Raw genomic sequence first — 27,654 nt, forward strand, 5'->3', positions numbered from 1 at the left:
CTCCCCCACCTGCCTCGGGGGAACCCAGGACCCCCTCACGTGGAAGGAGGGGAGCCTCACTGGTTCTGTGCTGTTCTGTGAACACAGGGCACTGGGTGTGACCCCATCCAGGGCTGCTCCTTCCCCAGAGAGCCACTGGCCTCCCCGCTACACCTCCTTCAAGTCTTTGCTCACATCTCACCTCCTCCAAGAGGCCTACCCTGGCCAGTCTCCACCCACACCCTTTTTTATAACTGTGGTAAAATATACATAACATAAAATTTACCTTTCTAACCATTTTCAGGTGTACAGTCCAGGGGCATCAAGTGCATCCACACTGCTGTGCTACTGTCCCCACCATCCGTCTCCAGACCTTCTTCATCTTCCCATACGGAAACTCTGTGCCCGTTAAACAATAATCTCTCATTCTCCCACCCCCAGCCCCTGGCAACCACCCTTCTACCTTCTGTCTCTATGAATCTGACTATTCTTTTTTTTTTTTTTTTTTTTTTTTTATTAATTAATTAATTTATTTATTTATTTATGGCTGTGTTGGATCTTCGTTTCTGTGCGAGGGCTTTCTCCAGTTGTGGCAAGCGGGGGCCACTCTTCATCGCGGTGCGCGGGCCTCTCACTATCGCGGCCTCTCTTGTTGCGGAGCACAGGCTCCAGACGCGCAGGCTCAGTAATTGTGGCTCACAGGCCCATTCGCTCCGCGGCATGCGGGATCCCCCCAGACCAGGGCCCGAACCCGTGTCCCCTGCACCGGCAGGCAGATTCTCAACCACTGCGCCACCAGGGAAGCCCGAATCTGACTATTCTATGGACCTCATATAAATGGAAATCCTGGGGACTTCCCTGGTGGTCCAGTGGGTAAGACTCTGCACTCCCAATGCAGGGGGCCCGGGTTCGATCCCTAGTCAGGAACTAGATCCCGCATGCTGCAACTAAAACACGCCACAATGAAGATCACACGTGCCGCAACTAAGACCTGGTGCAGCCAAAACAAATAAATAAATATTAAAAAAAAAAAAAGGAAATCCTACAATATGTGTCCTTTTGTGTCTAGCTTATTTCACTTAGCATAATATCCTCAAGGTTCTTCCATGTTGTAGCATGTGTCAGAATTCCATTCCTTTTTAAGGCTGAATAATATGAATAATAACAGGCATAGACCACATTTTGTTTACCCATTCATCCAATGGTAGATGCTTGGGTTGCTCCCGCCTTTCGGCTGTTGTGAACAATGCTGTAAGGAACACTGTATATACCCAGAAGTAGAATTGCTAGATCATTAATTTTTTGAGGAGCTGTCATACTGTGTTCCACAGGCTGCGCTATTGTACTTTCCCACCATCAACGCACAAGGGTTCAAATTTCTCCACATCCTCACCAACACTTGCTATTTTCTGCTTTTTAAATATTAGCCATCCTAATGGGTGTGACATGGTGGCTGGTCTACTTTCAACATGGCTACCTCCCTCCCCACCCTGCACCCCACACTCCTGATCTCTTTGCTCTGTTCTACTCTCTTCTTCCCCTGCAACATCTAATATACTGTATAATTTGCTCATTTATTAAGTTTGGTTATGTTAGGGGAACCACTGACTGAAACTGCCCACCCTGGCCAGGCAAGATAGTAGCCATTTGCATGAGTTATCTTAACAACAGGAGGTCCTGGTAAGGAACGGGGAACTAACAAGCTACCACCAACCGGAAGAATTCAGGAAAGGTCAAAAGGAGAGAGGAGACGCCAGCCCAGACTACCAACCTCCCAGAATCCTTCTCGCTGGAATCCATCTTGGCTGAGTGATGCGAGCGCCACCAGGAAAGACCCTGAGTCAGAATGAGTGGCCAGAGACAACCCGGAAACTAACCCCATTACCATAAAACCCGAGTCTGCGAGCCACATGGCAGAGCAGTTCTCCTGGGTTCCCTTACCCTCCTGCTCTCTGCCCGTGTGACCCTTCCCAATTAAGTCTCTTGCTTTGTCAGCACGTGTGTCTCCTCGGACAATTCATTTCCAAGTGTTAGACAAGAGCCCACTCTTGGGCCCTGGAAGGGGTCCCCCTTCCTGCAACAGTTATGTTTATTGTCTGTTCCTCTGCTCCTCCCCTGGTCCCTGCTAAAATGTAAACTCAAGGCAGAGATATTTGGCTGATTGGTTCATCACTATTTTCCAAGGGCCTAAGACAGTGCCCAGCACATAGTAAATACTCAATGACTATTATAGGAATGAATGAATAAGTGAATGAATGCATGAAGAGACAGTAGAGTTGTCAGAAGGAGTTTTGGAGGCAGACACACCTGGCTTCAACCCCTGGTCCATCAATTACTTCCTGGTGTCTTTGGGCAAGTGACACGAGGACAAGAGTGAATACCTCACTGGGCTCCAGTGAGGATGAAGCGAGACACTGACTGGCCCACAGTGGGCGCTGAGTTAATGCCTGCGACTCAGAGCCAGACTGGACTCCCCAGCTAGGACACCAGGCTCAGCGGACTGGAGTGCAGCGGTGAGAAAGTCAGTTCCCTCTTGGATCAGGCAGCACCTCAGAGAGGAAAGTTCTTTCTCCAGCGCATGGGCACAGGCTCAGGTAGGCACCCCAAATAAGGGGCAGGGAGGGGTGGGAGACCACTGTGCCTCCCCACAGGAGGAAGGGGGGCTGCTGGGCCCCAGGACCCTCCTCCTCCTGTTGCTTCCGCCTGCGTTGATAGCTGCTCCACTTGGCAGAGCAGGGCACGTGGGCGATGGCCAACACACTGAGGAAGTGTGACCATCCGGGTCCCCTGGGGCTGCAGTGGCAGCAGCCCAGAGCGAGCCAGACACAGATGGCGGGGCGCTCAGGCAGCCGCCCGCATGCCAGCCTCCCACTCCTGCGCGCACTCCCGGGCCTCCGGAGGCGACCCTCTGGCAAAGCTGTTTGCAGCAAAAATCCAAACTGCAAGTAACAGCAGGGCCAGAAGAGAACCAGAGTGGGGAAGCAGATGGCAGCTTGCAGTGAGCACGGGCTGCCCTCCTGGGAGCCAAGTGCCACGAGGATGCTGGGCTCGGCTGGCATGGCTGCTTCCCACGGGCTCCAGCTGGGAGCGAGGGAGCCCCTGATTCTCCCAGCCTCCTGCAGGCTTGTGCCAAGGTGGACCCTCCCCAGGGGCCCTAACTGGGCTACTGGTTACCCTTCAGCCTGGGGGTGGGGGGTTGAGATGATTTAAAAACCGCCATGTGAAGCCACTTTCCTACTCCACAAATTCCTCTTTCAGTCAATCAACAAGCCACGAGGAGAGAGGGGGCGGGAAGCAGGAATACAGACCTAGCATCGATGGGCACCGGGGGACCCCAGCCAGGGCCATCTGTGATAAGACTACAGGGAAATCAAAAGCCCCCTGCTGGGAAAAGGTTCTAAAGTGATCTAAACAAGGAACCCGCTTTCCTCTTTCGCAAATGTCTCTTTCAATCAGCAAATCTTTCCGGAACACCTTCCATATGAAAAGCCCTGCAGGAGACACAGTCAGTGATAGTGCAGCCCAGCCTCTACTGAGTTATAATCAGGATGCGGAGTGAAACCGGGAAGGCACAGCAGACGCTGAGCAGAGAAGAGTGCTCTAATTGTATTAATCAGCTTCCAATTACTTACAAATTGGCCTTCTCCCCTTTCTAGCTCATCCCCCTCAGAGAATGCCTGCATCCTCAGAGAAGCCTTCCTACTCCACAGGTACATTTTAGAGGCTGCAGGAATGTTTTCTAGAATCCTGGGGAATCTGGATTCCAATTAACTTTCCCCCTGATTACAGTATAACTTTGAGTGAGTCACTCTTTTTTTTTAAATGAATCGGATTAAAGGCTAAACAATCAATGACGTGAATTTCTGGCTTGCAACGTCATGTGTTTAGAAGCCCCTGATGAGGTCCTTCCCAAGCTCACACTAACACACCCAAGAAAGCTCGTGAATAAAGGGCACACGAACACCAGCACAGGAGGGATCTGACATTTCACCTACAGTCAGTCTCCTCTCTGAAGACAGACGAGTGGGATGGATGAAACGGGTGTCACTGGCCCACCCACCCTTGCCTGCCTAGCAGGGATCAGGGTGCAGGATTGGGGCTGCCCCTGGGCAGCCTTCCTGGCGTGGCATGACTACGGGTTTCTGGTGCTGCTCAGGGGCTGTCTTCCCTCCTCTAATTCCGTCTTTATGGATGGGAGATAGACTCCCAGCAAACAACCGGCAGCAGTGGGAAGGAGCTGGCAACAGTGAACCGCATCTGGGAAGGTGTGTTTTCTTAAGTAAAGCTCAATCGTGGGAGAGTGGGGAGAGGGGGGAGAGCCAAACTAGGGGCTACAGATTTCCAAGTCCTCCCTAGTTCTGATGGCCAGAGGGCCAGGTCCCAGGAGAATCAAGGTACCTCCTCCATGGAGCAGAATCCCAGACAAAGGAAAGGGGCTGTGAACAGTGCTTGAGCTGCTTCTGGTAAACCCTGGGCCTGCAGCTCTCACAGCATCAGGAGGGGGATAAAGGCACATGTGCAACCACCAAGACCAAACACAGGAAACCACCAAAGTCAGACCAAAAAAAAAAAAAAAGGAATCAGTCACATGGAAGAAAAGTTTTAAGATTTTTCAGAATGGAGGGAAAAATGAAAAGAACTTGAAAATGACTTGGTAGAAGATGATAAACACACAAGGCAGAGAATGGAAATGCACTCTTCAAATTACAAGTGCTCCCGAGACCAGACTAGTTCAGGAACAAAGCAATAAGCAAAAACATAATTGAAAAGCTTTTCTGAATGGAAGATCCAAATATGTTTGTCCTAGACAAAAATCAGTGAAAATGACCTAGTCATATCCAGATAAAATTATTAACTTCCAAATATAGGCATAAATAATACTACCAGGTTATTTAAAAGGGAATAAAAGCATACACCTGGCTTCAGACTTCTCCCCCACGTCTCCGTTCTTGCCTTCAGAACTACTTTATGCTGAGCATCAGATCTTGTCAGGCTGCCTTCTCCTGTTCTCAGTTTTGACTTCACGGGCTACATCTGCTTGTTGCCTACACCACATCCTGGAAACTGTCTTCTGGTTCACAAGGTCCTTCCCTGGGGTTCTGCAGGTGTGCCTGATGTGCTATTTAACCAGTCCACTGAGGGATGTCTCATTCCCTTCTCTTTCTTTTTTTTTTTAGATTTTTTTTTTGATGTGGATCATTTTTAAAGTCTTTTATTGAATTTGTTACAATATTGCTTCTGTTTTATGTTTTGGTTTTTGGCCATGAGGCATGTGGGATTGAACCTGCACCCCCCTGTATTGGAAGGCGAAGTCTTAACCACTGGATTGTCAGGGAAGTCCCTTATTCCCTTTTCTGTGTCTTTAAATCTTGAACTTATATCAGAGTTTATTAATTTGCTGACAAGGAAACCAGGAAAGTGACCAAAGAACGTGCCCATCCACAGAGGGGACAGAAATGAGGTGGGACAGGGAGCTGGGAGACCGAACACTTATATAAGCAGCTGGTTTAATTAGGTAAAGACTGTAGTTTTGTGTGGTCACAAAAAACATCATATTCATGGCAGTCAGTACAGTGGATATCAGGGGCCAGGGACTCCAAGCTGTTGGGAGTGCCAACCAGGGATCAAAAATAAAAAACAATGAATAAGAAGCAAATGATAAGGAAACATCTGTGTCTGTTAATGACAAGGTTTACTGCTCTAAAAAATTACTGAAGTATCATTTGATTGAGTTTGTGAATTCCTTAATAACATTTTTCATTTTTAGAAATGAAAATGGTTCATTTGGTTCTTTTTCAAATTTGCTCATTCTTTTTTCAAATGTCCTATTTGTTCAGTTTGGCTTCTATTGCTTCTCTTATCTCTTTTACTTAATTTAAAAACTTATTTGGACTTTCCTGGCGGTCCAGTGGTTAGGACTCCACGCTTCCACTGCAGGGGGCACGGGCTCGATCCCTGGTCGGGGAGCTAAGATCCCACATGCCACGCAGTGAGGCCAAAAAAAAAAACTTTATTTATATTTCTTTCACAGTTTCACTATTATCTCTAGTTCTCTGGGCACTGATTCTCCTAGTCATTACATTTGCCTACTCTCCCTCATGGTGGTTCTTTTCACGTGTGGTTGGTTAGACAACAGAAGCCAAACTCACAGAATTTTGAGTGGGAAAGATTATGATCAATTGCATTATCAGTCAAGTCACTGTCTTTTTTGTATAAAGGCAACAGCTATTACCAGATAGCAAAAGACTCAGAAAATACACTGTCCACATGTCATTATTTAAGATCACATAGCCAGCTAATTATAAGTCAAAAGCAATAACTCAAGGGTCTATAGGAAAAGAGGTACTATAAACACTGATGTTTATTTTTCCCTTCTAAGTATCCATTCTGAGGACATAATCTCAAATGTAGGCAAAGAGCTATGTACACAGATATATAAAGCAATTAGCAATGAGAAGGAAAAAAGGAAATAACTCAGATGGCTTAAATTAGCAGAATATCCATATGACAGAATGTTTACAAAGAGTTATTGATTACACTGAGAACTGTTTACGATAAAATGTTAATTTTAAAACAGAGATTCAACAATATAAAGAAAAAAGACACAGAGAAAAGATAGAAAGTAATTATGCCAAAATGTTAACAGTGATTGTCTCTGGATAGTAAGATCATGAATTTTGGGAGGGTGTATATTTCTTTATGCTTTCTATACATTGTGAATGTCAATGATCCATATTAATTTTATAATCAGAAAAGAGTAAAATGTATAAAATATTTAAAATATGAAAACTTCTAAGGGTAACAACAGTCAAGAACTTAAATATCTGGGGTAATATTAAATAAGAAAGATGAAATATCATGGTACTAACTCTGACATTATAGTCTATAATTTATACTCAACACAGTAGCCAGAGTATCCTTTAAAAATTGGGGGAGGATTCAGGTCATGCCTCTCCTCTACTTCAGACCTTCGAGGGCTCCCCATTTCACTCAGAGTAAAAGCCAAAGTCCTTCCAAGGATCTACAAGGACCAACATGATCTGACCCCCTGGCACGTCTCTGACCTCCTCTCCTGAACCTGACTTTGCTCCAGTCACACTGTTGTCCTTGCTGTTCCTCAAACCTACTAAGGACATACCTGCCTCAGGGCCTTTGCACTTGCAGTGCCCTTTACTTGGAATGCTTTCTGTCCACACAGCCACATAGTGTGTTCCACACCTCAGCTCAAATGACATTTTATCAGTGAGCCCTTTCCTGACCCCTGTATAAAATAGCAGCTACCCCTATGTTCCCATCACCCCGTCCCCTTTACCAAGTACTTTTTCACCATCTGTGACATGGCAGAACTTACTTTATTGCGTATGTGGTCTCCATCTCCCATGAGAAGAGTTCTTTTGCCTGGTGCATAGAAGATGTCCAATAAATAAGCATTGAATGCCCGAACAAATAAATGCGTGAGACTGTAAGCTCCTCAAGAGCAGAGGGGCTGAAGCTGACACCACTGCATCACTGAAGTGCACACAACAGGCAGCAATGCCAACCTGACGGTCCCAGGGACATGTAACCAACATTCAACTCACTCCAGAAAAAAATACTTATAATTACAGCCAAAGATGACAGCAGAGAAGAGTCAAATGGAAAAAGAAGATAAGGGTGTTTGGGCACAGTAATATGAGAGTTTCCATCAGAAAAGGCAAGATCTTCCATCAGCACATGGTTTTTGCTGCACGACAGAACTCCACATTTTTATCACAGACTCAGAACCAGCTCTATGTGGCACTTAAAATGACATTTCAAATGCTCTTTCTATTTAGCTATCTCTTTGTTGAGATTAGATATTTTTCTACGGAAAAAAAAAGGCATTAGGAAACCAATTTCCCTGGCACTCTCCCACCCTAAAAGCAGGCAGGAAAATGCAGCACTTGGGTATGGTATCCACAGGCACCCGGACAGACACACATACTTTCAGGGCCCGTCCACGCCTCCTAAATGTCCACAGTCTGCCTGGTCCTGCAGAAAAGGAATACAGCATCCTTGATCTTGCTCAGTTTTATCAGCCTCTAGAAACTCAAGGACAAACTGATAGCATAGTGCACAGCTTCATATTCTTTACTTTAGGAAAGATAAGAAAATTCATCCTAAGCTATTTCAGACTTTTCTGGGCATTGGAGCGCTCGGAGATTAGGACGGGCTAGTGGTGGACGCTGCCAGCGGTAGCTCAGGACTGTTAATGAGCGTGAGGGTAACTCATGGTGGGGCTGGACGGGGGCAGCTGACCCCCACCCAAGCCCTCCACTAAATTATTACATTTGCTAAATTTGTCTTTCCTCTCATCCCCCTCCTTTTCCTGGACAATTCCTTCATCTCTGTCCTCCCCACAGCTCAGCCGCGTCTTGTCATCCTGCTCAGGAATCTCCTACAAGATAGTATTTTAGGGAATTTTCCTCTCTCGTGGATGCCTGCATCTTAAAAGGGACCCCTTGAAGCCCAGAAGGACCTCAAGTTCAGAGGGGGAATTTTCAGCTGGGTAAGAGAGGTAGGCTTCTAATATTGATGGAGTGCCTATTCTAGGCTGGACATTCTGTACACTTTGTCTACTGTAATGATGTTGCTGAATTTTCACAGTATCTCCATGAAATAGGTATTATCGTCTCCATTTCAGGATGAGAAATCAGGGACTTCTGGGCAAGACAGACTAGAATGTTAGTTCACCCTTGGAGGCCCTGCCTACTATCTTCCCTGTTCCAAAGGCACGGCAGTGATACATGAAAAGATTCCAACAAGGAAGCTCAACTGTGCTCAGAAGTAAGATATATATCTCGATGGATCAGAAGCTCCAAATATTTACTATTTTGAGGGGCTGAAGGCACAGCCTGCTGACTCAGAACCCAGAAGCAGGTGGAGGGAGCTGGAAGATTGGTTTTCTAGGGGTACAGGGACTAAAAGTCTTCCATGGGAGGTGGGGGACCAGTCCCTGAAATGGGGGCTGGTGAAAGCATTTTCCATCTGAGAGAGGAAGTTGAAAAAAGCAGAGATACCACCTCACCACCGTCCTAAGACTAAAGCTTATCTGTGAATGTGAACAGTGAGAGAAGCTGGAAGAAGCACACACGTAGCCAGGGCCTGGCCAGACTGCCTATGGCTTTGACGATTGGCTCCAGGAATAATCCCATTATCGCTGTGAACACGCAGCTCATCACTAACCCAAGACAGCTGGCCCTGCGCCGGGGGACCCAGGACCTGGGTGGAGGCAACTTGAAATCACTCGGCAAGGAGAGCTGGGTGGAGGTGATGAGCAAGGAGAGGAAGAGAGAGAGACGGACTCCCACTCAAGATGAGCAGACAAACCCCAATTCCAAAACACCCGAGGAAAGCTGTCGCTGAGAGAGACAACCAACAAAGAGTCTCCAAGATTTAGCGAGCTGGAAAGCAGTACTGAAGAATTTACCCAGAAAGTATCTCAGAAAGGTAAAGAAAAAAACGAGAAAGCAGAGTTGGGAGCTATGGAGAATGGATGGAGAGGCTTGGAACTGTATCCCACAGGGTTTCCAGGATGGGAGACTTGGAATGGCAGGGCAGCAACATTCAAGGATATCATGGCTGAGGAGTTTCCCTAACTAAAGACATTTTATGGATCCTCAGATGAAAGGCGCATATTAATCACCAAGCAGATAAGTAAAAAAAATAAATCCACATCTAGAAAACCTGGGGCATCTTCCCTCTACCCGACTCCTTCTGTTCCTGAGATCCCTGGCCCATGACCTCCCCCAGGAGCTGCCTGACAATGTCCTCCACTGTTTTAGCCCCACTCCTGATCCTGGTACAGTGAGGAAAGCCCTGGGTTTGGGGTTGGGAGACGTAGGTTCGAGCCCCCCATCTGTTACTGCCTCAGAGCCCTTGCTGAGCCTTGATTTCTTCCCTTCAAATGGAATCAGAAGTAGAATGATAGGAACTTAGAACCAGAAGGGACTTTGGGGGCGGCGTCATCACAGCAGACCACGGCTGTCAGACCCACTAACTAGCTCGGTGCCCACAAGATACTTAACCTCCTGCGTTTCCATTTCCCCATCATTGAAAGGGGATAATAACAGCACCGGCCCCGGGTGTTGCATAAGGATGAAATGAATTCATTCGTGTAAAGAACTTAGCACGGTGCCGGGCGCAGAGTAAACCTTCAACCCGGGGCAGCCATTTCTGTTATGATAATAATAACAGATGCCCATGAAATGCCACCTGCAACCTACACTCAGTGCGAGGGGCTCCCCACTGAAACCACAGACCCCAGGCAGAGCAGAACCAGGGCCCATTGCCCCCTCTGCACTGGGGAACAGGCAAGCCAGCCGGCTGCCCTCCCCACCCTCGTCCCGGGCAGCCCCTGGTAGGCCCTCCTTGGCCTTCTGAGAAGCCCCTCTCCGTGACCAACCATTAACTTCCCCGAATTCGTGCACGCCCCGGCCCCGCCCAGGCCCCCCCCCCAGACCCCGCTGCCCCGGGTACCCTACCTCTCTCTGCTCACTGCAGATCTTACACAGCCACAGGGGCCGCTTCTGGCCGGGGGAGGCCTCGATCCCGCATTTGGTGCAGACTTTCTACAAGAGAGAGGACACGGGAACGTAAGCACTCAGGCCCTTCCTCCTCAGCTGAGGGGCTGGGAAAACTATAACCAAGGAGCCCTTTGGCACCTTCTGAGGGGATGGTTTTGCTTCAGGCCCCAAGGGGAGATAACCAAAGGATACAGATCATCTAAAACCCGTAGCTGGCTTTGGGGCACAATAGGTGTGCCCATCCAAGGATCTCCGTGATAGAAATTCACCCGCACAAGTACATCCTGTTGGGATCACGTCAAAAAAAATAAGCTTGCTGAGAGTCACAGCTGCGTCATTTTCAATAGCAAGGAACTGGAAACAACCCAAACGCCCAATGCCAGAGGCCGATCCAGGCAAACACAACTGAATATGATACGGCCTTAACACAGTGGACTGTGTCGGTCCCTGGAAATGTGGGCAGGAAATGATGTTGTTCAACAAAGAAAACAAAAACAAACAAACAAAAAAGAGCATGGAATAGTGAAAGGAAGGGGAAGACCAGGAACAAATTAATTAATTAATTAAAAAAAAAAAAAAAAAGAACATGGAGCAAAGAAAACAGACATTTGTATATAACCATGCAAAAAACTCACTTGTGTGCCTGACAAGGTAAGACAATGATATGGTGAGAAATACCAGTGACCGCTTGGGCACTTCCTTGATGCCGAGGCCCTTCATTTAACGATCCCAGGACCCCTATTATATAAGAATTAGGCCCACTTTACAGGCAGTAGTTTGAGAATTGCTCAAGTTCACGCAGCAAGTAAGTAACAGACTCAGGTCTGCCTCTAGAGCTGCTGTATAACTGCCCCGGGACACGTAAGCAGCCAGAACCTAGTCTCTGCAGCGCTTCTCCTTCTACAGAGTTGCTGAAGATCATATAACTTCTCGGTACATATTTTGCTTCCCCGAGATGCACAGCCACAAGCCCTGGTGGGAAAAAGCCAGATGAAAAGCACCAGGCGGCAGAGGGGCACTTGGTGGGGCTGAGGCCTCTTCTGGGCTAACCCAGGCAGAGTCTGATTCAGGGACAGCGTGTCCTCCTCAGAGAACAGTCACACCAGCTCATCAATCCATCTTTCCGCCGCTGCGTGGAAGCCGCCCGGTCCCTGCGGGGCTTGGGGCTCTCTCCTTCTCTCTCCTGTCGAGGGAAGGCTACATCTGCGGCTTGGCCTTTTCTGCAGGCTGCCAACTGAGCAAGGAGCACACCTCTCCACGGAGAGGGAAATGCCACCAGCTTGGCTTTTCAGAGCGTGTTGTCACCGCCTGATTGGGCAGTGGGACCACAGGAGGTGAGGAACCAGCTTGTGGCAGGAGGGGAGCTATGACACATTCGTGGGGGGTGTGCATTTGCTTCCATCAGACCCGCAGGTACAAGAAATGTCACTTTTCTTTTCTTTCTCCAAATAGACTGTAATCGGCTCCAAGCTCCTGTCCCTCTGGGTTGGCAGAGAAGTCCATCCCAGTCTGTCTGGGCCCGGCGCTCGCAAAGGTCCCAGGCTTGGGGTCTTTCTTTGGTGGCGCAGTACGTCTGGGAAGGGTCCCCTGGGTGCTGCCGGACCGCTCACTGCTGTGCTGCTCTCCCTCTGAGCTCCCACGGTCCCTCGGAGGGGGAAGGGGCCTGGCCACTTCTGTGTCAGGCCTGGGTTTGGGATCTGTGCCAGGCTGGGGTGCCGCCTCTCTGGGGGCCAGCAGCCCGTCCCCCTGGAGCCCCAAGCCACCAGTCTGGAGACTCTCCCTTCCCCACTAGAGCTGCCTCTTGCTACCCCTTCCAATGCTCACCCCAACCCTTCTACCTCTAGGACAGGGGCCCCCATAAGCCCATAAGATGGGCCTCAAGAAACACACACGGGCCCCTCCTCCCTGGGGTAAAGAGAGGAAGGAGGCGCTGAAGCCAGCTGGCTGTTTTTCCTGCTCATTCCCATGATCCCGAATAGATGGTACACGTGGGAAAATTAGCGGAGCCATCTCAGAGAGGCGAGGTTTTCCTCTTGTGTTTTCTACATGCTTGTAGGGTTCGACGACAGCTTGTCCTCCAAGCGCGCAGTGTGCCCTGACCCCCTCCCAAGGCTGCTGAGTCAGACGACGCTGCCGGGAATCGGGAGAGAAGACCAGTTCCTCCCATTATGGAGCACCCGGCCCTGCCACCCCGGCAACAGAGCGTGAAGGAGGTGGGTGTCATGATGTCCATCATACGGGCGAAGAAAATGAGGCTCAGAGATGTTGAAGACTGCCCGCAGTCCCACAGTTAGGTAGCGACAATCAGGATTTGGGAAGCTCCTCTCTTCTGGACCTTAGGAGAGCTGAGCACCCACGTGGAGCACAGCCCTGTGTTGGGAGGGTGGGGCCCGGTGAGGCACCCAACGCTCAGTCCCAGGTCGGCCTGCCTGCCAGGCCAAAGGGCATGTCTGGCTGCCTTGAAGGAGTGACATTTAAGCAGGGTTTGAAGGATGGGCGTGCACGTGCCCTCGATAAATAGCATCTGATTGACTGACTGATCATCTATGCTGTTGGGCGGCAGGGAAAGAAGCTAGGAGAGAGTGCTTGAAAGCTGTGTCCTGTCTTCTACCCAGAGAACACAGCACACGGAACCACCTGACCTGGGGGCAGGAGCCGTGTGGACCAGTCGCCTTCCAGAGGCAGGGTCAAAGGCTGTTGGGTCAGCTCCCAGTCCTGGTTGGGGAGGGATGGATGGCATGTCCCAAATGTTCTCTCCTCCCCTTGTCCTGTGGGGTTCTGGAGGGAGTTGGGGGTGACATGACAGGGCATACCCTCCCTGGCCCATGGGCAGCCCTGTTTTCAGGCTACCAGCCATCACTAGTGGAACCCCCGGTCAGTCCCAGCCATCTCTTGGTCCGTCTTTACAAGCTCCAGCGTCTCTAGCTGGGGAATCCGGGCCAGCAAAAAGATAACATGCCCCAGTTCAAATAATACATAATTGCTGTTCTATTAAATCTCGACCAAGAAGAGAATAATGAGCCTTTTCCCCTTATGGGCTTGGTCTTTGTTCCAGGTTCCAATAAAGAAAATTAAGCAGGTGGTATTTTAAAAAGCCAGTGAGAGAGAGTGTGAGCCGGCCACAACATCAACCCAGTGCAAAGGGAACACTGCACAGTCGTGTCAAGGACAGCCGGGCCTGGGAGTGGCCACCAGCTTCCCTGCCAAGTGGGTTTCCATTGAGCGGAATTGCCCGGGGTGAGTGAGCGCTGGCTTCCCGGGCTTGGCTCTCTCATGCTTCCTGCAGCCTCAAACTGTGTCTGAGCGTTAAACAAACCAAGTCTAGCTTCTGGGCCTGACTCAGACGCTCCTTGCATTCCTTTTGCAAATGTACATCCCATCCCAGAACATGCACGGGGAAAGGGGGTGGCTCAGGGTGTAGCCCACAGGACACAGGCTTTGGGGCAGGGGAGCGCAGAGTCTGCCATTTAGATGCAACCTTGGACTTGTTATTAACCTTCTCTGAGCTTCATTTTCTTGTCCTGAAAACGGTGGTAACAGGCAGGCTCATGTCACACTTAGGAGGGTCAAAGGAGATGATTGACGAAAGTGCTCAGCACAGTACACGGTAAGGAGCAGGCAGCAACCATAGTCCTGCACAGCTGTCTCAGTGAAGGATGCCACACGCATCAGTCATATAAGCCAAAAACCCAGAATCATCCTTGATCTTCACTCTCCCTCATGCCCATCCAAATAATCCATCTCCAAGAACTCTAAATCTCACTAGAACTGTCCACTCTCCTCCAACACCCTCCCTATCCATACTGCCATCTCCGGGGCCTGCACCATGGCCCCACCCCACTTTGGCCAGCCTCCAGTTGGTTCCCAGCATGGAAGCCAGCGTGATCTTTTCAAGATGCAAATCTAGTCACGTCCTGTCTACCGTCCTTGCCAGCTTAGGAGCCTCCAGAGACTACCTGTTGCCCTCTGGATGAAGACCACACCCTTCCACATGATGCATGATGCCTGCTCAGGGTAGACCTATCTCCTTGTGACCTCAGCTTGCACCCCTCTCCCCTACTCTACTGCCTCGTTCTCCATCTCAAGCCCCAGCCGTGTTGGCCTGACTTCAGCCCCTGGTCCTCAATCTGCTCTTCCTGCCACTGGACCTTGGCACGTGCGGCTCTCTCTGTCTGGGATGTACCTGATCACACACTCTCCTTATTAGCCTGTGCATCCTTCAGACCTCAGCAAAAGCAAAAGCACCGCTTCTTCATGGAAGCCTTCCCTGCCTTCTTACCCTGTTGGAGCTTCCCTAACAGGCTCTTGCCTCTTCTCCTCCACTGAGACTTACCCTCATTTGTGTGGCTGTGTAACTACGATCACTTCCCCTACTAGGCTGTCAACAACCAGAGGGCAGAGGCCGCGTCTGTTTCTGTTCACCTTCCTGTTTCTGGTATCTGGCATGATGAATTTTTGTGGAATAAACGAATGAACAAATGAGAGCTACTTTTAACATTACACCTGAGAAGGCAACGTGTGGCCCCTCCTGGAATGTGCCAACCTGCTGGTGGGAAGAGACGCACAGAAACAGGAAACACTCACTGGGCAGCAGGGGGCAGGGGGTGCCCCGTCCGCACTGAGTGATGCTGATTGGTCAGGCGACGGGAGATCAGACAAGGAAGAGCCTCCTCTGGGGTGGGGTGTCAGGGGTGATGGGACTGCTGCCCGGTGGGCCTCACTCTCAGTGGGCGGGGCAGGAATCCAGGCTGGGCTGGCCACAGAGGAAATGACACTGAGGGTCCTTTGCTAAGGGTGGCGGCAGAGATGTGTGCCCCGCCCTCCACGTGACCACTCCTGCCTGCCTCCCCAGGGGGGCATCCTGCAGGCTGACTGTGTGTTCAGACTCTTTCCAAGGTCTGTGGGGTGCCCTCCTGGGCATCCTCATACCCTAGGCCACTTCGGTCACCCCAAGACTCCCTGGAACCCCGCCTCTCCATCCAACATCATCACCTTCACCTTCCCACACTGTAGGTCAGAGTCAGAGGCACGACAAGGTCTGGGAGACCACAGAGCTCGGGTACCTCACTCCCAGGCCGGCCTTCCCATCCTCACCGTGAGCCCCTGACTCATTCCACGCAGAGCCCTCACGCTCCATGGCGGAGTCCCCAAGCTGCTGCCGAGTAGAGGGGAGCAGGTGCGGTGCCCACGCGGGGGTGGGAACGAAACTGCTCGCACCCCTCCAGAGCACTTAGTACCCGGGAATCAGCCACGCCCTCCGTGACAGGCCCTGAAGGCTTCGCTGCGTCATCCATCACACGGAAAGCGGTGTTCCCGACACTCAGCCCACCAAAGAAAGACGAAATTGTGCTTAAATGTTCCATACAAAGAGGCCAGAAAAATGTACGCTGTGCTGCAGGAATGAATAATGGCGATGGTTAATTTGAAAATATTTGGTGCTTCAATTCAACAAACATTTATTCAATACTGGGTGGAAGGTGCTGTTCTAGGAATGGTGAGGATGAACAAGGCACGGCCCTTTGTCCTCAACGAGGGTTCCATCGAGCGGAGGACTTGATGAACGAGCAAAACTCATCTGGAAAAGGACTTGCCCAAGAGCTTCAAGACTGAAACTGGAAAAGGACTTGCCCAAAAGTTTCAAGTTTCACCGACTGAAATTTGTCAGTGAGACGGTCTCTCCTTAGGAACCAGGCAGCAATGATGCTCATGGAGTGGTCGCCCCCGACCCGCACCCCAGGAAAGCAGGGTAAAGAAATGGCTGTGTCCAGACGATCACAGCACAGGCACGAACAACGTGAAGAAATCAGCCCACGAGTGTGCATTTCACGCCAGCCAGTGTTGTTCCCCATGCTAGAACTCGAATCTTCAGCAAGGAAAAAAATCCGATTGTGTTTTGGAGAAAGGTACTCGGCAATAAAAATGACGACGTAAACAGAAAGAATGAAAACAATCACGACGGAACTGTGTATTTACTGACATGGAGCAATGTTCACAATAAATTAAGTTAAAAAAGCATGTTATAAATAGTAAGCCTAGTGTGATTCTCTACCATATAAATATGTATATGTGCCTATATCTATTTAGAAGTAGATATATGCACAGAAAAATATCTGGAAGGAGACCGGCCAAAACATAAATCGAATTGTGCTAAGTTGAAATCTATTTTAAATGGGTAAGCAGAATTCCTATTTCAAGGAAGGCTATGCTAAATGTTTTGGGCAATCACTTGCCCCGACTTCAGTTTTTGACCCTATCTGGATTTTTGTGGGTCAGGATAGATTAAAGAAGCTGAAGGTATAGGCACAAACAGGAGGGAGACTGGACCTGTTGGTTGAGTGTGGCTCAAATGTAGATAGTCAGCCTTGCCTCCACCCCCCTCCACCTCCTCAGGTGGTGTCCACGGGTCACTGACCCCTCTGATCACAGGATCAGTCCTGTTCAACCCCAAGACATCAGCCAGGCTTGGAGATGCATCACCAGCCCTGGAGGGCCAGGAGTGCAGGGGCTAGACATGGCCTCCTTGCTATAGACAGACTCAGTATCTGGAACCCAGGTTCTGCTGCCAAATGACTTTCAGTACGTTAGATATTGATGTACGTATTAAAAATATTTATATACTTTAGATATTGATGTACATATTATAAATATTTATATACTTTCTCAAGCCCTGGTGCTACACCAGGCATCAAGGTAGGTGCTTTATGTAGAATCTCACTTAATTTTCATAACCACACTAAGAAGTGGGTATTACGGTCCCTATTTTATCAACTCAGGATCTGAGGCTTGAGGCTAAGTAACCTGACCACGAGGAGCTGGGTTGTGAACCTTGTGCTCTTTGAGCCCCAGGTTTCTGCTCAGACAAGAGACTCATCCAAGCCTTCCTTCTCCACCGGCGGCTCAAGTGAAGGCAGGGCTGGCTCCCTGGGCCCCGGTCCCTCCTCCAGAACACCAGACTCGGTCAAGCCTCAAGTGGGAGAGGGCACAGCCAGGGCCCTCCTCTGTTCATTAGGACACAGTCTGGGGGCCAGCAGGGCTGAGGGCATGCTGACCTGAGCCCTGACCACTGCAAATACTGAGTCACCCAAAGACGCACAGCCTTAAGAATGCCAGCCACCTGCTGCTTGGCCTGAGACAGAAGCCAGGAGGCGACCGGAGAAGAATTTCAGAAGGAAGACAAGTCTCTCTGTGCTTCCAACACGGGTGCCATGCCGGGGAAACGCCAGCCTTCCTGTGTCCCGGCTGCGGGTGGCAGGTGTACTAACCCACGCAGCGCCACTCTTCACCTCAGTCTCTGGAAGGCTGCCCTGCTTCCTTTGAGTGAGCCCTCCCCAGCTCCCCACCAGATGAGCCACTGATGCTGCGTGGGGACCACCTGCAGACCCCAGCCCTGGGCAGCCCCCAGCCACCTCTCCCAGCTGAAAGGCAGCACTGCAGATTTCAGGACTAGCCTCCAAAGCACTGCCTTCCATCTCCTGCCACTCGCTACCGTGAGCTCCGCATCCTGAGCAGAGAGGAGGGTTAAAAAGGCAATGGGGGGCTTCCCTGGTGGCGCAGTGGTTGAGAATCTGCCTGCCAATGCAGGGGACACAGGTTTGAGCCCTGGTCTGGGAAGATCCCACATGCCGCGGAGCAACTAGGCCCATGAGCCACAACTACTGAGCCTGCGCGTCTGGAGCCTGTGCTCCGCAACAAGAGAGGCCGTGATAATGAGAGGCCCGCGCAGCGCGATGAAGAGTGGCCCCCGCTTGCTGCAACTAGAGAAAGCCCTCGCACAGAAACGAAGACCCAACACAGCCAAAAATAAATAAAATAAATAAATTAATTAATTAAAAAAAAAAAGGCAATGGAAGGAGCTCGAGATGAACATTCATAAGCGCGTACTAAAAAGGCATGCCTAGGAAGTGGCTCTGGATCATCTCTGTGCTCGTGCCCCACTGCGTGCCTGATGGGACCTGGGGTACCTCGGGCAGGAAGAGGCTGCCAGGCTGCCGGGAGGTGGGGGCGCCGCTGGCTCCCCACCCCCACCTGCCCTTGTTACTCTTCCTGGTCCTGCTTATCCTCAGCATCACCTCTCAAAACGGAGACTCCGTGCTCGGTTTTTGCCTCTTTCCCAGGCAAACGTGGGAAGCAAAGATTTGAGCTGTCTCGACGGGCCCTGGGGGCATGCACGGTGGGTGACAGGGGGGCCAGTGGATGCACCACAGCTGCAGATGAGAGTTTGGGCAAAGGAGCGGAGACGGGTTATTCAGTCTGAAGCTGAGAGGGAGGTTTTAAAGACCAGCAAATCTAATAACGTACGATCAAAAGGGGGACCACGTGAGACACGGCCCTGGGTCTCGAGGAATTCATTCATTCCTTCAGCAGGCGGCTGTGCGGGGCACGGTGGGTACTCAGCCCCTCGGGGGGAAGAGACATGCAAACACTGGCTTGCGCAGACGGAGCACTGACTCCTGGTGAGACTGAAGCGTGACAAGGCAGAAGCACTGGGTGGAAGGGAATTATGCACAAATCATGGAAGGGATGAGGGCTGAGGGGATGGCCGGGGAGCCGGTGCGTCTCAGGCGAGGGCCAACGTCGACCCCCGAGGCTGGGGTGTGCCCCTCTAAGGGCGTGCCGGACCCTCCAGGGCCGAGGACAGGACACTTGTAGCGGGAAAAGCACATTCAACAGTATGCTCACTTTTTTCAAACATAAAATATTATTTTGAAATTTCAAATAGCATTAAAAAAGGTGGAAGGTTTCTACATTTATCTAAAGGGAGTCTGGGTTTTGAAAGGCTAAACGAAACTGCTCTGAAGTCCCGATGGGGAAGAAGGACAGGTGGGGACTCCACACTTCTCTCTCTCAACCTCTAAGGGGACCTTGGGTCTCACGGGGCCTTGTGTGGGGACAGGCGATGGCACTGACTCTCCCCCGGGGTGAATGAGGGTAGAAATCAATGGGCGTCAGACATAGAAAGCAAACGTATGGTTACGGAAGGGGAAGGGGGTGGGAAGGGATAAATTAGGAGTTAGAGATTAACAGACATACACTACTATGTATAAAACAGATAAACTACAAGGACCTACTGTATAGCACAGAGAACTCTACTTAATATCTTGTAATAACCTATAATGGAAAAGAATCTGAAAAAGAATGTATCTATATATGTTATATGCATATATAATATGTGTATATATAACTGAATCACTTTGCTGTACACCTGAAACTAACACAACATTGTAAATCAACTATACTCTAAAATTAAAATTAAAAAAAAAAAACCAAGGACCTACTCTATAGCACAGGGAACTATATTCGATGTCTGTAATAACCTAAATGGAAAAGAATCTGAAAAAGAATATATCTATGTATATATAGCTGAATCACTTTGCTGTACACCTGAAACATTGTAAATAAACTATACTTCAATTAAAAGAAAAAAGTAATCAGTGAATGGTTCTATAAGGGGTTCTCGGGCGCAACCCTCCTAAAGTCTCCCAGGCCTGGAGTGCACCCTAGGGCCCCCCGTCCCTGGGCCAACCTGCCGAGGGGGGAAGACTCTGGGGTAGGTGGAGTCCAGCCCACGCGAGGGCTCCCTGACCCACGCTGAGCTTTCCTGAAGCTCTGACCGTGGCCGGCTCCTCCCCGCCTGGGTCCCGCCAGTCCTTCGGGGACGACTCCTGGAACCCTCACTAGCTCCTTCCAGCCCTACAGGAAGAAACCCCTCGCTCCTGGAACTGGCGGGGCCTGGGCCATGGTTGAGCTCATCAAGTCCTCTGGCCTCTCAGCCGCGGGCCCACATGGCTCCGTCCAAATCCCTGGCCCAGCGGTCTCCCGGGACCGCCACGTCACACGGCGGCCTGCAGCTCTCCCACCCCACTCTGGCCGGGAGGGAGTCAGGGCAGAGGAGGGCCCAGGTGGTGGAGGAAGCGGGCTCACATCCTCTTGCTCCCTGCCAGGTGGTTACTTAGAGTTAGAACTCATAGTAATGATAATAGTCACCGTTTACTGAGCACTTATTCCATGCCTGGCACCCAGCTCAGCGCTCAACACACGTTATCACACTTAATCTCGTTTATGTTCACAACAGCCCTGTGAGGGAGTTTTTATGATCCGAATGCCTTGGATGAGGAAGGCATCCTCATCCTCAGAGATCTTGGGTAGCTTGGCTAAGTTCACGTCACCAGGAGGTGGCAGAGCCAGGATGGGGACCCAGGTTCATAATCATAAAAAGCAAGAGCTTATATAACACGTACTGTGTTGCTGGGCACGGCAGGAGTGCTTCACACAGATTAGTCACTCAGATGATGGCACTGGGGCAGACAGCCCAGGTGACTTGTCCGGGGCCACCCAAGGAGAGTAAGTGGAGGGCCGGACTGGGGTCCCAGTCCCCATCTTGCCTCTCACCCATGCCCGTTCTGACCCCCACCCTAGTTGAGAAGGATGCCGATGGGGCCAGGAAACGGATGTCCTGAGAGAGAGGAAGTGGATGGGGTTCTCCAGTGGACAGTGGTGGTCTGAAGACACATTGCCGAGACAGACACTGGCCATCCCGGGAACATGAACTCAGGGAATTAAAGGCCCCAGACACAGCCAGCTCCAGCCTCCCCCAGCCAGGCCATGGTTGTATAACCAACCTCTGTTTTCCCGAAGCATTGGGCTGGGGCCTCCCACAGATAATCTCTCACCCAGAGGCGTGCCTGCCACCTGGTAGCCGCCTGGCCCAGGCTCTGTTACAAGAGCACAGCCAAAGAAGAGGCTGGATCATTTTGGTTTTCTGTCCTCACAACCAGCATCCTAAAAACACCCTGCCTCTATCAGCAGCCTCCCAGCTAAGGCTACAAGTGAGCCTGGCTCCTCTGGGGCTGGCCCAAAGCCATAACTTGGAGGGAGGGCCAGGCAAGGAGCCCCTGGCCAGGTGTGCCGAGCAGATCCTAGCTCCGAAATTCTATGGCTCTAGGGTGTGTGACCAGCCTGTGGGACGGACCCCCAAAGATACTGAAGTCACAGCCCTGTTTTGGAACGCTTGAAATCTCCATGGGAAGGCTAGGTGGGGGTCTCCGGTGGACCTTCACCATCCCTCCCCCTAGAATTCGGTGGGGGAGCAACTTTAGCTGCAGGTTGGGCCAGTGACGTCAAGAGCATTCAGCAAACACTTCCTAAGGCCCTGCTGCTACCAGGCCCTGGACTAGGTGGAGAACACAGCGAGGCTCACAGGCTGAGGGCACAGAAACGAGAAGACGGATGCAAACATATGTGAGAGCCTTCCTCCTCGGCCCCTGCCTAACTCGCCAGCCTCACCAAGCCCACCATGCCAGCCCCAAACGCCTCACTGCCTGTTCCCAACACTCTAGGTACTTCCCTGCCTCTATGCATTCACCCAGGCTTTGCCTCATGACTAGCGAACTCATACACATCCTTGAGGAACAACTCAAATGTCTCCTCCTCTGTGACTCCTTCCTTGATTTCCCCCCAGGGGAAGCACTAGTTACTCCCTCCTGTGTGCTCCCAGTATGGGTCAACATCTCTAGAGGAGTGTTAATTGCATCATATTGAAATTGTCTATCCCGTGACTTTGCCCCCTCTAGAAAAAGGACATTGTTGTTCTTGTTTAAATCCCCAAGTTTAGTAGGTATCTGGCATGTAGTTGGCTAGGAAGGAAGGGAGGGGCTGACTGACAAGCATCATGGGCTGTGGGGTTGGGATTCTGCAGACATCTGGGGACCGATGGTGGTTTTTAAGGATGGGAGGGGCACGATCAGATCTGAGTTTCAGAAAAATCACCTTTGCTGAAAATACAGATTCAGTCACTCCTGGTCAATTTGTCCTCTGTATTCTCAGCAGAGGCTCTTTTTCCAGAACACTCCCAGATGCCTATGGAATTCCAATCCTAGCTGGGTACGGAAGGTGAGGAAAAGGAAGGACTCTGGTTCATTCTAGAGGCTGCCAGCTGGCCAACAGGATGGACGGTGGTCATGTTAACAGAGTGGGGACGAGCGGCCGGCAAAATATTTGGCTTTGGACACATGGGTACTTGCAGTGCGAGTGGACTCCTTGGAAGAGCTGTCGCGCCGCAGGTGACACCCAGGTCCAGAGCTTGGGAGGAAGGCAGGGGACAGAGACGAGGGAGGGCCAGCACACGGCGTTGCCTGAAGCTTGGGAACACAAGGCAAGTGAGAGGCCGTGTAGATGGGTGAACTTTCGATACTGATCTGAGTGCATCTACTGTCAGTTTCACCACCCTTAGAACAGGTGCTTCAGGAGGGGCCGAGGCTTGGCCTGACCCTGAGGTCACTCTGGAACCTGGACTGGTGCTTGGCACACTGTAGGTGCTCCGTAAATGTTTGTTTAGGCTGAAGGAGATATGAGCATTTGGGCTCTGATGGAGCTGGTGGGGGGGGGAGGGCATAAGGAGGGGGAGGGGCCTCCGTGGGGGTGGGGCCAGGACCTGGGGGGGCAGGAGGGGCCCCAGCGCAGAACCAGAGGGGAGGGGCTGGATGCAGACAGTCGGCCAGACAACAAATTCAAGCTGCTGGGCCAAAGAGAACAGGGTGGGGAGTGGGGAGGGCTTGGGGAGACTAGAGAAGGCCAATCCAGGGTCCACAGGAAGCCAAGTTAGCACAGGTTCCCCCCACCAGCCCAGTGTGGACATTCAGCCCTCGGCAGCCTCACCTGTCCCAGGGTCAGCACCGTCTTCTCTGACTTTCCAGGGTTATCCTAACTCTCAAAAGGTCAGTTTATGTGAAAATACCCTCTCCCTTCTCTGTGCCCACTCCAGTGCCTGGACACAGTAAATGTCCTCGAAGCCAGTAAGTACCTGTCATTGGAACTGATTTTTTTTTAATTTGAAAAATACAGCGGACTTGACAAACACCCTAGGGCTTCTTAACATTCCAGGAGCAACAGCACTAATGATCAACTAAGGACCCTGGTGATGTGCAGGAACAGGGCTCCAGGGAGCAAGGTGACAGGTCTGGGCCAGGTGGAGTCAGTGCTGACCCTCAGGCCTCGGAACTCCCAGCCCGGTATGCAGTTTACGCTGCTAAGGTCAGCAGCCTGTGCTCAGGCGATGAATGGACTGAGGGCCCTGGATACCAAGTGGCGGCGGTTAGACTCTATTCTAGGCAGTAGAACAGAGTCGCAGTAGACTGCCACTGAAGACTTCAGCCGGAGGGAAAAAGCCACGCTTGAGCAAGACGAAGAAGCAGAGAAGCAGAGAATGAGCTGGAAAGCGGACGATACTCCACTGCAGGCAGTCAGGAGCCGGGCGGGGAGGCCCCGCAGTGGCAGGTAGGTGCTCGGGCCTCACTCCCTGGGGGACCCAGACTACACTCCTGTCTGCGCCTGGAAACTCAGCAAAGGCAGATGTGGTTCTTGGGCAGAGGGGTCTCTGGAAGGCTTGGCAGATCATAACCTCTCTCAGCCTCAGTTTCTGCATCTGTAACCTGGGAGAGTCATCCCTCCTATGGAAGGCAGGACGACAAGGGTGAGGAAAAGGTTTGGAAGGGGAGAGCTCAAAAGGCCCCTCTGAGAAAGGCCTGGCTCCTTCCTGGTTTGGAGGGCCGGGCTCAAGGGCGCCCTGGTGAGGACCCGCCTCCCGTGTTCCCCTCCGCTCCCTCTATCCGCAAGAGCGGCATCCTGGTCTCCCCGCGGGGAAACAGAAGGACAGGCTAAATCCACCTCCAGTTAAGGTCAGTGAACAGCAAACAGCTGTGCGGGAAGCGACACAGCAGGAAAAACAGGGGCAATTTGAGAGCGATGAAGAATTGCAGGGCCTGAGAAGGGTGGCAGCTTGCGGGGCGCAGCTGGCGAGGCGAGGGCCACGTGGGCGGCGCTGGCCACAGCTCGGACTGGAAATGTCATTATCTGTTATTTACCACAACAGAGGACAAGAGGCTGCACAAAATTACCGTTCCTGGTAACAGCCGCTAAACAGATTTGCCAACACGGCTTCCTGCTGCCAGCGGGCTCGCTACACTGACCAGACCCCGGGAGAAGAGCCACTGAGGCGGGTAGCGAGGGGCCCAACGGGGTGCCAGACAGATGGACGTCTCAGTGGGAAGCCCGGCTGGTGTCCCCAAACCCAACCCAAGCCCAAGCCTACAGACACTCTGCCCACTCAGGGAGGGGCTGGCCTCACACTGACCAGTGGCTCAACAACCACAAACACCCACGTGTGTTCAGCTGCTGCTCAGCCACCTTAGGGGTGTGACAAACTCTGGGGGGCAGGGTCCTGCCTCAGGGGTGCTCAGGGTGCCACACCCGACTACGGATGGGGAGTCCTAGTGTTGGGGCTACCATCGCTTCCCCAGTGTTGCGGGCACTTAGCCAATGCCCTCTGCACTCCACGGACAAGCTGGCACCAGACAGCACCTTCCTTTGGGGGTCTCCTGCGTGTCTTCAGCTCTCTTTACTTCCCAAAGGGCATGTGGGCAAAGTTCTGAACCAAGAGGTAGGAGGAACTGCAAGGCCCTGGCTGTGCCACCAGGAGCAAGTTATCCCTCTGAGCCTCAGTTTCTCCATCTGGAAAATGGGTATAATCACTGCCTTTTGCCTACCGACCTCCAGGGGGCTCTGAGGGACTTATGGCATGACAGGAACATCAGGGGCAGAGGGGGCTTTCAGAAGCACATGCCGACCCCCACGCTGGCTTCCTCCTGCTGTAGAGGACACAGACTCAATCACAGCCTGAGCCAAAGCCAATTGGGAAGCAAACCTGCCGTGGCTTTAAAATAACAACAAACCGAGCTGTGTTCCGGAGACGCAGAGAAATGAGCTTTAGCTCACAGCTGCAGCTGCTGCTGCTCCCTGATCTGTGCAGGCCCCTGGGGAGCAGGTTCTGGGGTGGTGATCCTGCAAGGACTGGGCCGACCTGAGCTTCACGGGAGGAAACTGCTGGACAGCCCAGGAGACCCTCTCCTCCAACCCCTCCAACCGTTTCCTTTCACAGGGAGCACGAGAGGCCCAGAGCGGGAAGGGACTTTAACCCGAGGTCCCAGGGGGAGCCCAGGGCAGAGCTCTCCTGCACTCCTGACGCCCGGTCCACTCAGCGCAGGTGCAGGTGTAGCAGTCAGTATGAGCTTAGGCAACACTGGCCCCGCCCCTATCCCACCCCACCAGCTATGTCCATCCTCTGACATACACAGGGACCCGCGCCCTCAATTGGACTTAAGACACGGGTAGGATGTGTGTATCTGGGGAGAGTGCTGAGCAAAGGAAGGCAGCAGAAGCCGAAGTGCAGAGGTCTGCGGCCCTGGGAGAGATGCAGACGAGGGGAGAGGCCAGGCCTAACAGGGAGCAGGATGAAGGGCGTCTGGAGCAAGAGAAGGTGGGCCCAGGCCCAGTGTCCCCACCCCAGTCCTGCCCCTGAAGGGCGTGTGAGCAGCCTGGAAAAGACGGAGTTACAGGGAAGGGAAGGGCGGCTGATAACTAAGCAGGGGCCCGGCCCGGCGTGAGCTCTCAATCACTGGCAGCTTTTGTTATTTCTAACTCTTAACCGTCTTTGGAGTCCCCATCCTGGTTGCTCTTGCCTGAATTCAGGCCTTTATTATTGCTAATTGGATAATTCGGCATCCGACAGGCTCTCTCCAACCCACTACACGTTCCCTCCTCCAAATCCACCTCTGGACTTAGGCTCCCCAGAGACCCACCTGACAGTCATCACCTGCTTAGCACCCTTTGATGGCTCTGCCGCCAACAGCCTGGCACATGGGGCCCCTTCGTGATCTTCGCTTCATTCTCTCCCTCCCTCAGCCTGCCTCTCGCCATCACCCCCTCCTTCTCCCTCCCTCCCTGACATCCACCAGCTCTGCCAAACGCCCACCAGTCCCTGCACTTCCTCCTGAAATGCGCCACCCCTGCCCCTGGGTATCCACCCTTCCAGGCTCAGCTCAAAGTGAGCTCCACGCTGCAGCCTCCCGTACCTCTCAGGGGCCAGCCACCCCCGCCCCTCCACTCTGGGATCACTCCATGCCATCTGCATCTACAGCACTTGTCACACTGAGCTGCATTATCTGTCACCAGGTGAGTTCCTAGAGGGCAGGGCTTGGCCAGAAGGTGAGCTAAGTGGGCAGGGTCTCCAGATGGCCAATGACCATGGCGCTGGTCTCTCTCCAGGACACTCTGGGCCTTGCCACCGGGAGCCCAGCCTGGCTCTCAGCAGCTCCTCCGCTGCCTTTGTCCTGATGACCCTGAGTTGGAGGTCAGTGTCAGATCGGGCTATCAGAAGGGCTCTGAACTGCACAAAGTGGAAAGAAAGAAGCTACTTTGGGGGAGGAAAAGCCGCGGTGCAGGCACCAGGGCAGCAAGAAAGAAGGGTGCCTTGATGGAGACGTTCTGTTCGTCAGACTCCTGATGGAGGCAGATGTTCCAAGATGCTGTGTGGGGTCTGGTCCAATCCTCCCATCCCGGCAACGGCAGCCAAGTCAATTCCTGCCAAGCAGTCAGAGCGGGCCCTCGGGGCAGACGAATTAAGTGACTTTTTCCGGGAATTTAGGAAACAACGGTAGCTGAATGAAAAATCCATCTTCGTAATGAGGCACAAACACACGTCTCCTAACATCTGAATTAGGTCGAGGAGGAAAAAGGACACTGCAGGGCCAATTTGGAGGCAGCTCAGATGAAACAGCTGTTGCTCAGGAAGCTTGCTGTTTTTGCGGCTGCACCTGAGGGACAGAGATGCTGAGCGCTGGGTCCGGAAAGGGAGCCGAGGAAGACTTTCATTGCACCTCCCATTCGGGAGGGAGGCCCTGCAAAAAACTGACCCCTCCTAACCCTCGTGCACTGTTGGTGCGATTGTAAAACGGTGCACCCGCCGGGGAAAACCGTATGACGGGTCCTCCAAAAATTAAACAGAATTCCCCCATGATCCAGCAATTCCACTTCTGGGTATACACCCACAAGAACTGAAAGCAGAGTCTCAAAGAGATATTTGCACACCCATATTCACAGGAGCACGATTCACAAGAGCTAAAACGTGGAAGCAAACCAAGTGTCCATTGCCAGATGAATGGATCAGCAAAACGTGTTACGTACACAATATTATTATTTAGCCTTCAAAAGGAAGGACGTTCTCACACGTGCTAGCACATGGATGGACCTTGAAGACATTATGCAAAGTGACAGAAGCCAGTCACAAAAAGACAGATAC

General features: G+C 51.8%; 1 protein-coding gene across 4 annotated transcripts in view; it reads right to left on the reverse strand.

Moving 5' to 3' along the window:
• RPH3AL (rabphilin 3A like (without C2 domains)) overlaps positions 1–27,654 on the reverse strand; it is a 121,482-nt gene that overhangs the window by 46,325 nt on the left and 47,503 nt on the right. For 3 of the 4 annotated variants that reach the window (XM_057535871.1, XM_057535870.1, XM_057535869.1), the window contains exon 5: positions 10,482–10,568. The exons of the other annotated variant lie outside the window; for it this stretch is intronic. In XM_057535871.1, the coding sequence (XP_057391854.1) occupies positions 10,482–10,568 (87 nt within the window). The remainder of the gene's footprint in view (positions 1–10,481; positions 10,569–27,654) is intronic. 4 annotated transcript variants of the gene reach the window in all.

This window comes from Balaenoptera acutorostrata, chromosome 20, assembly GCF_949987535.1.
Source record: "Balaenoptera acutorostrata chromosome 20, mBalAcu1.1, whole genome shotgun sequence".
Taxonomy (NCBI): Eukaryota; Metazoa; Chordata; class Mammalia; order Artiodactyla; family Balaenopteridae; genus Balaenoptera; species Balaenoptera acutorostrata.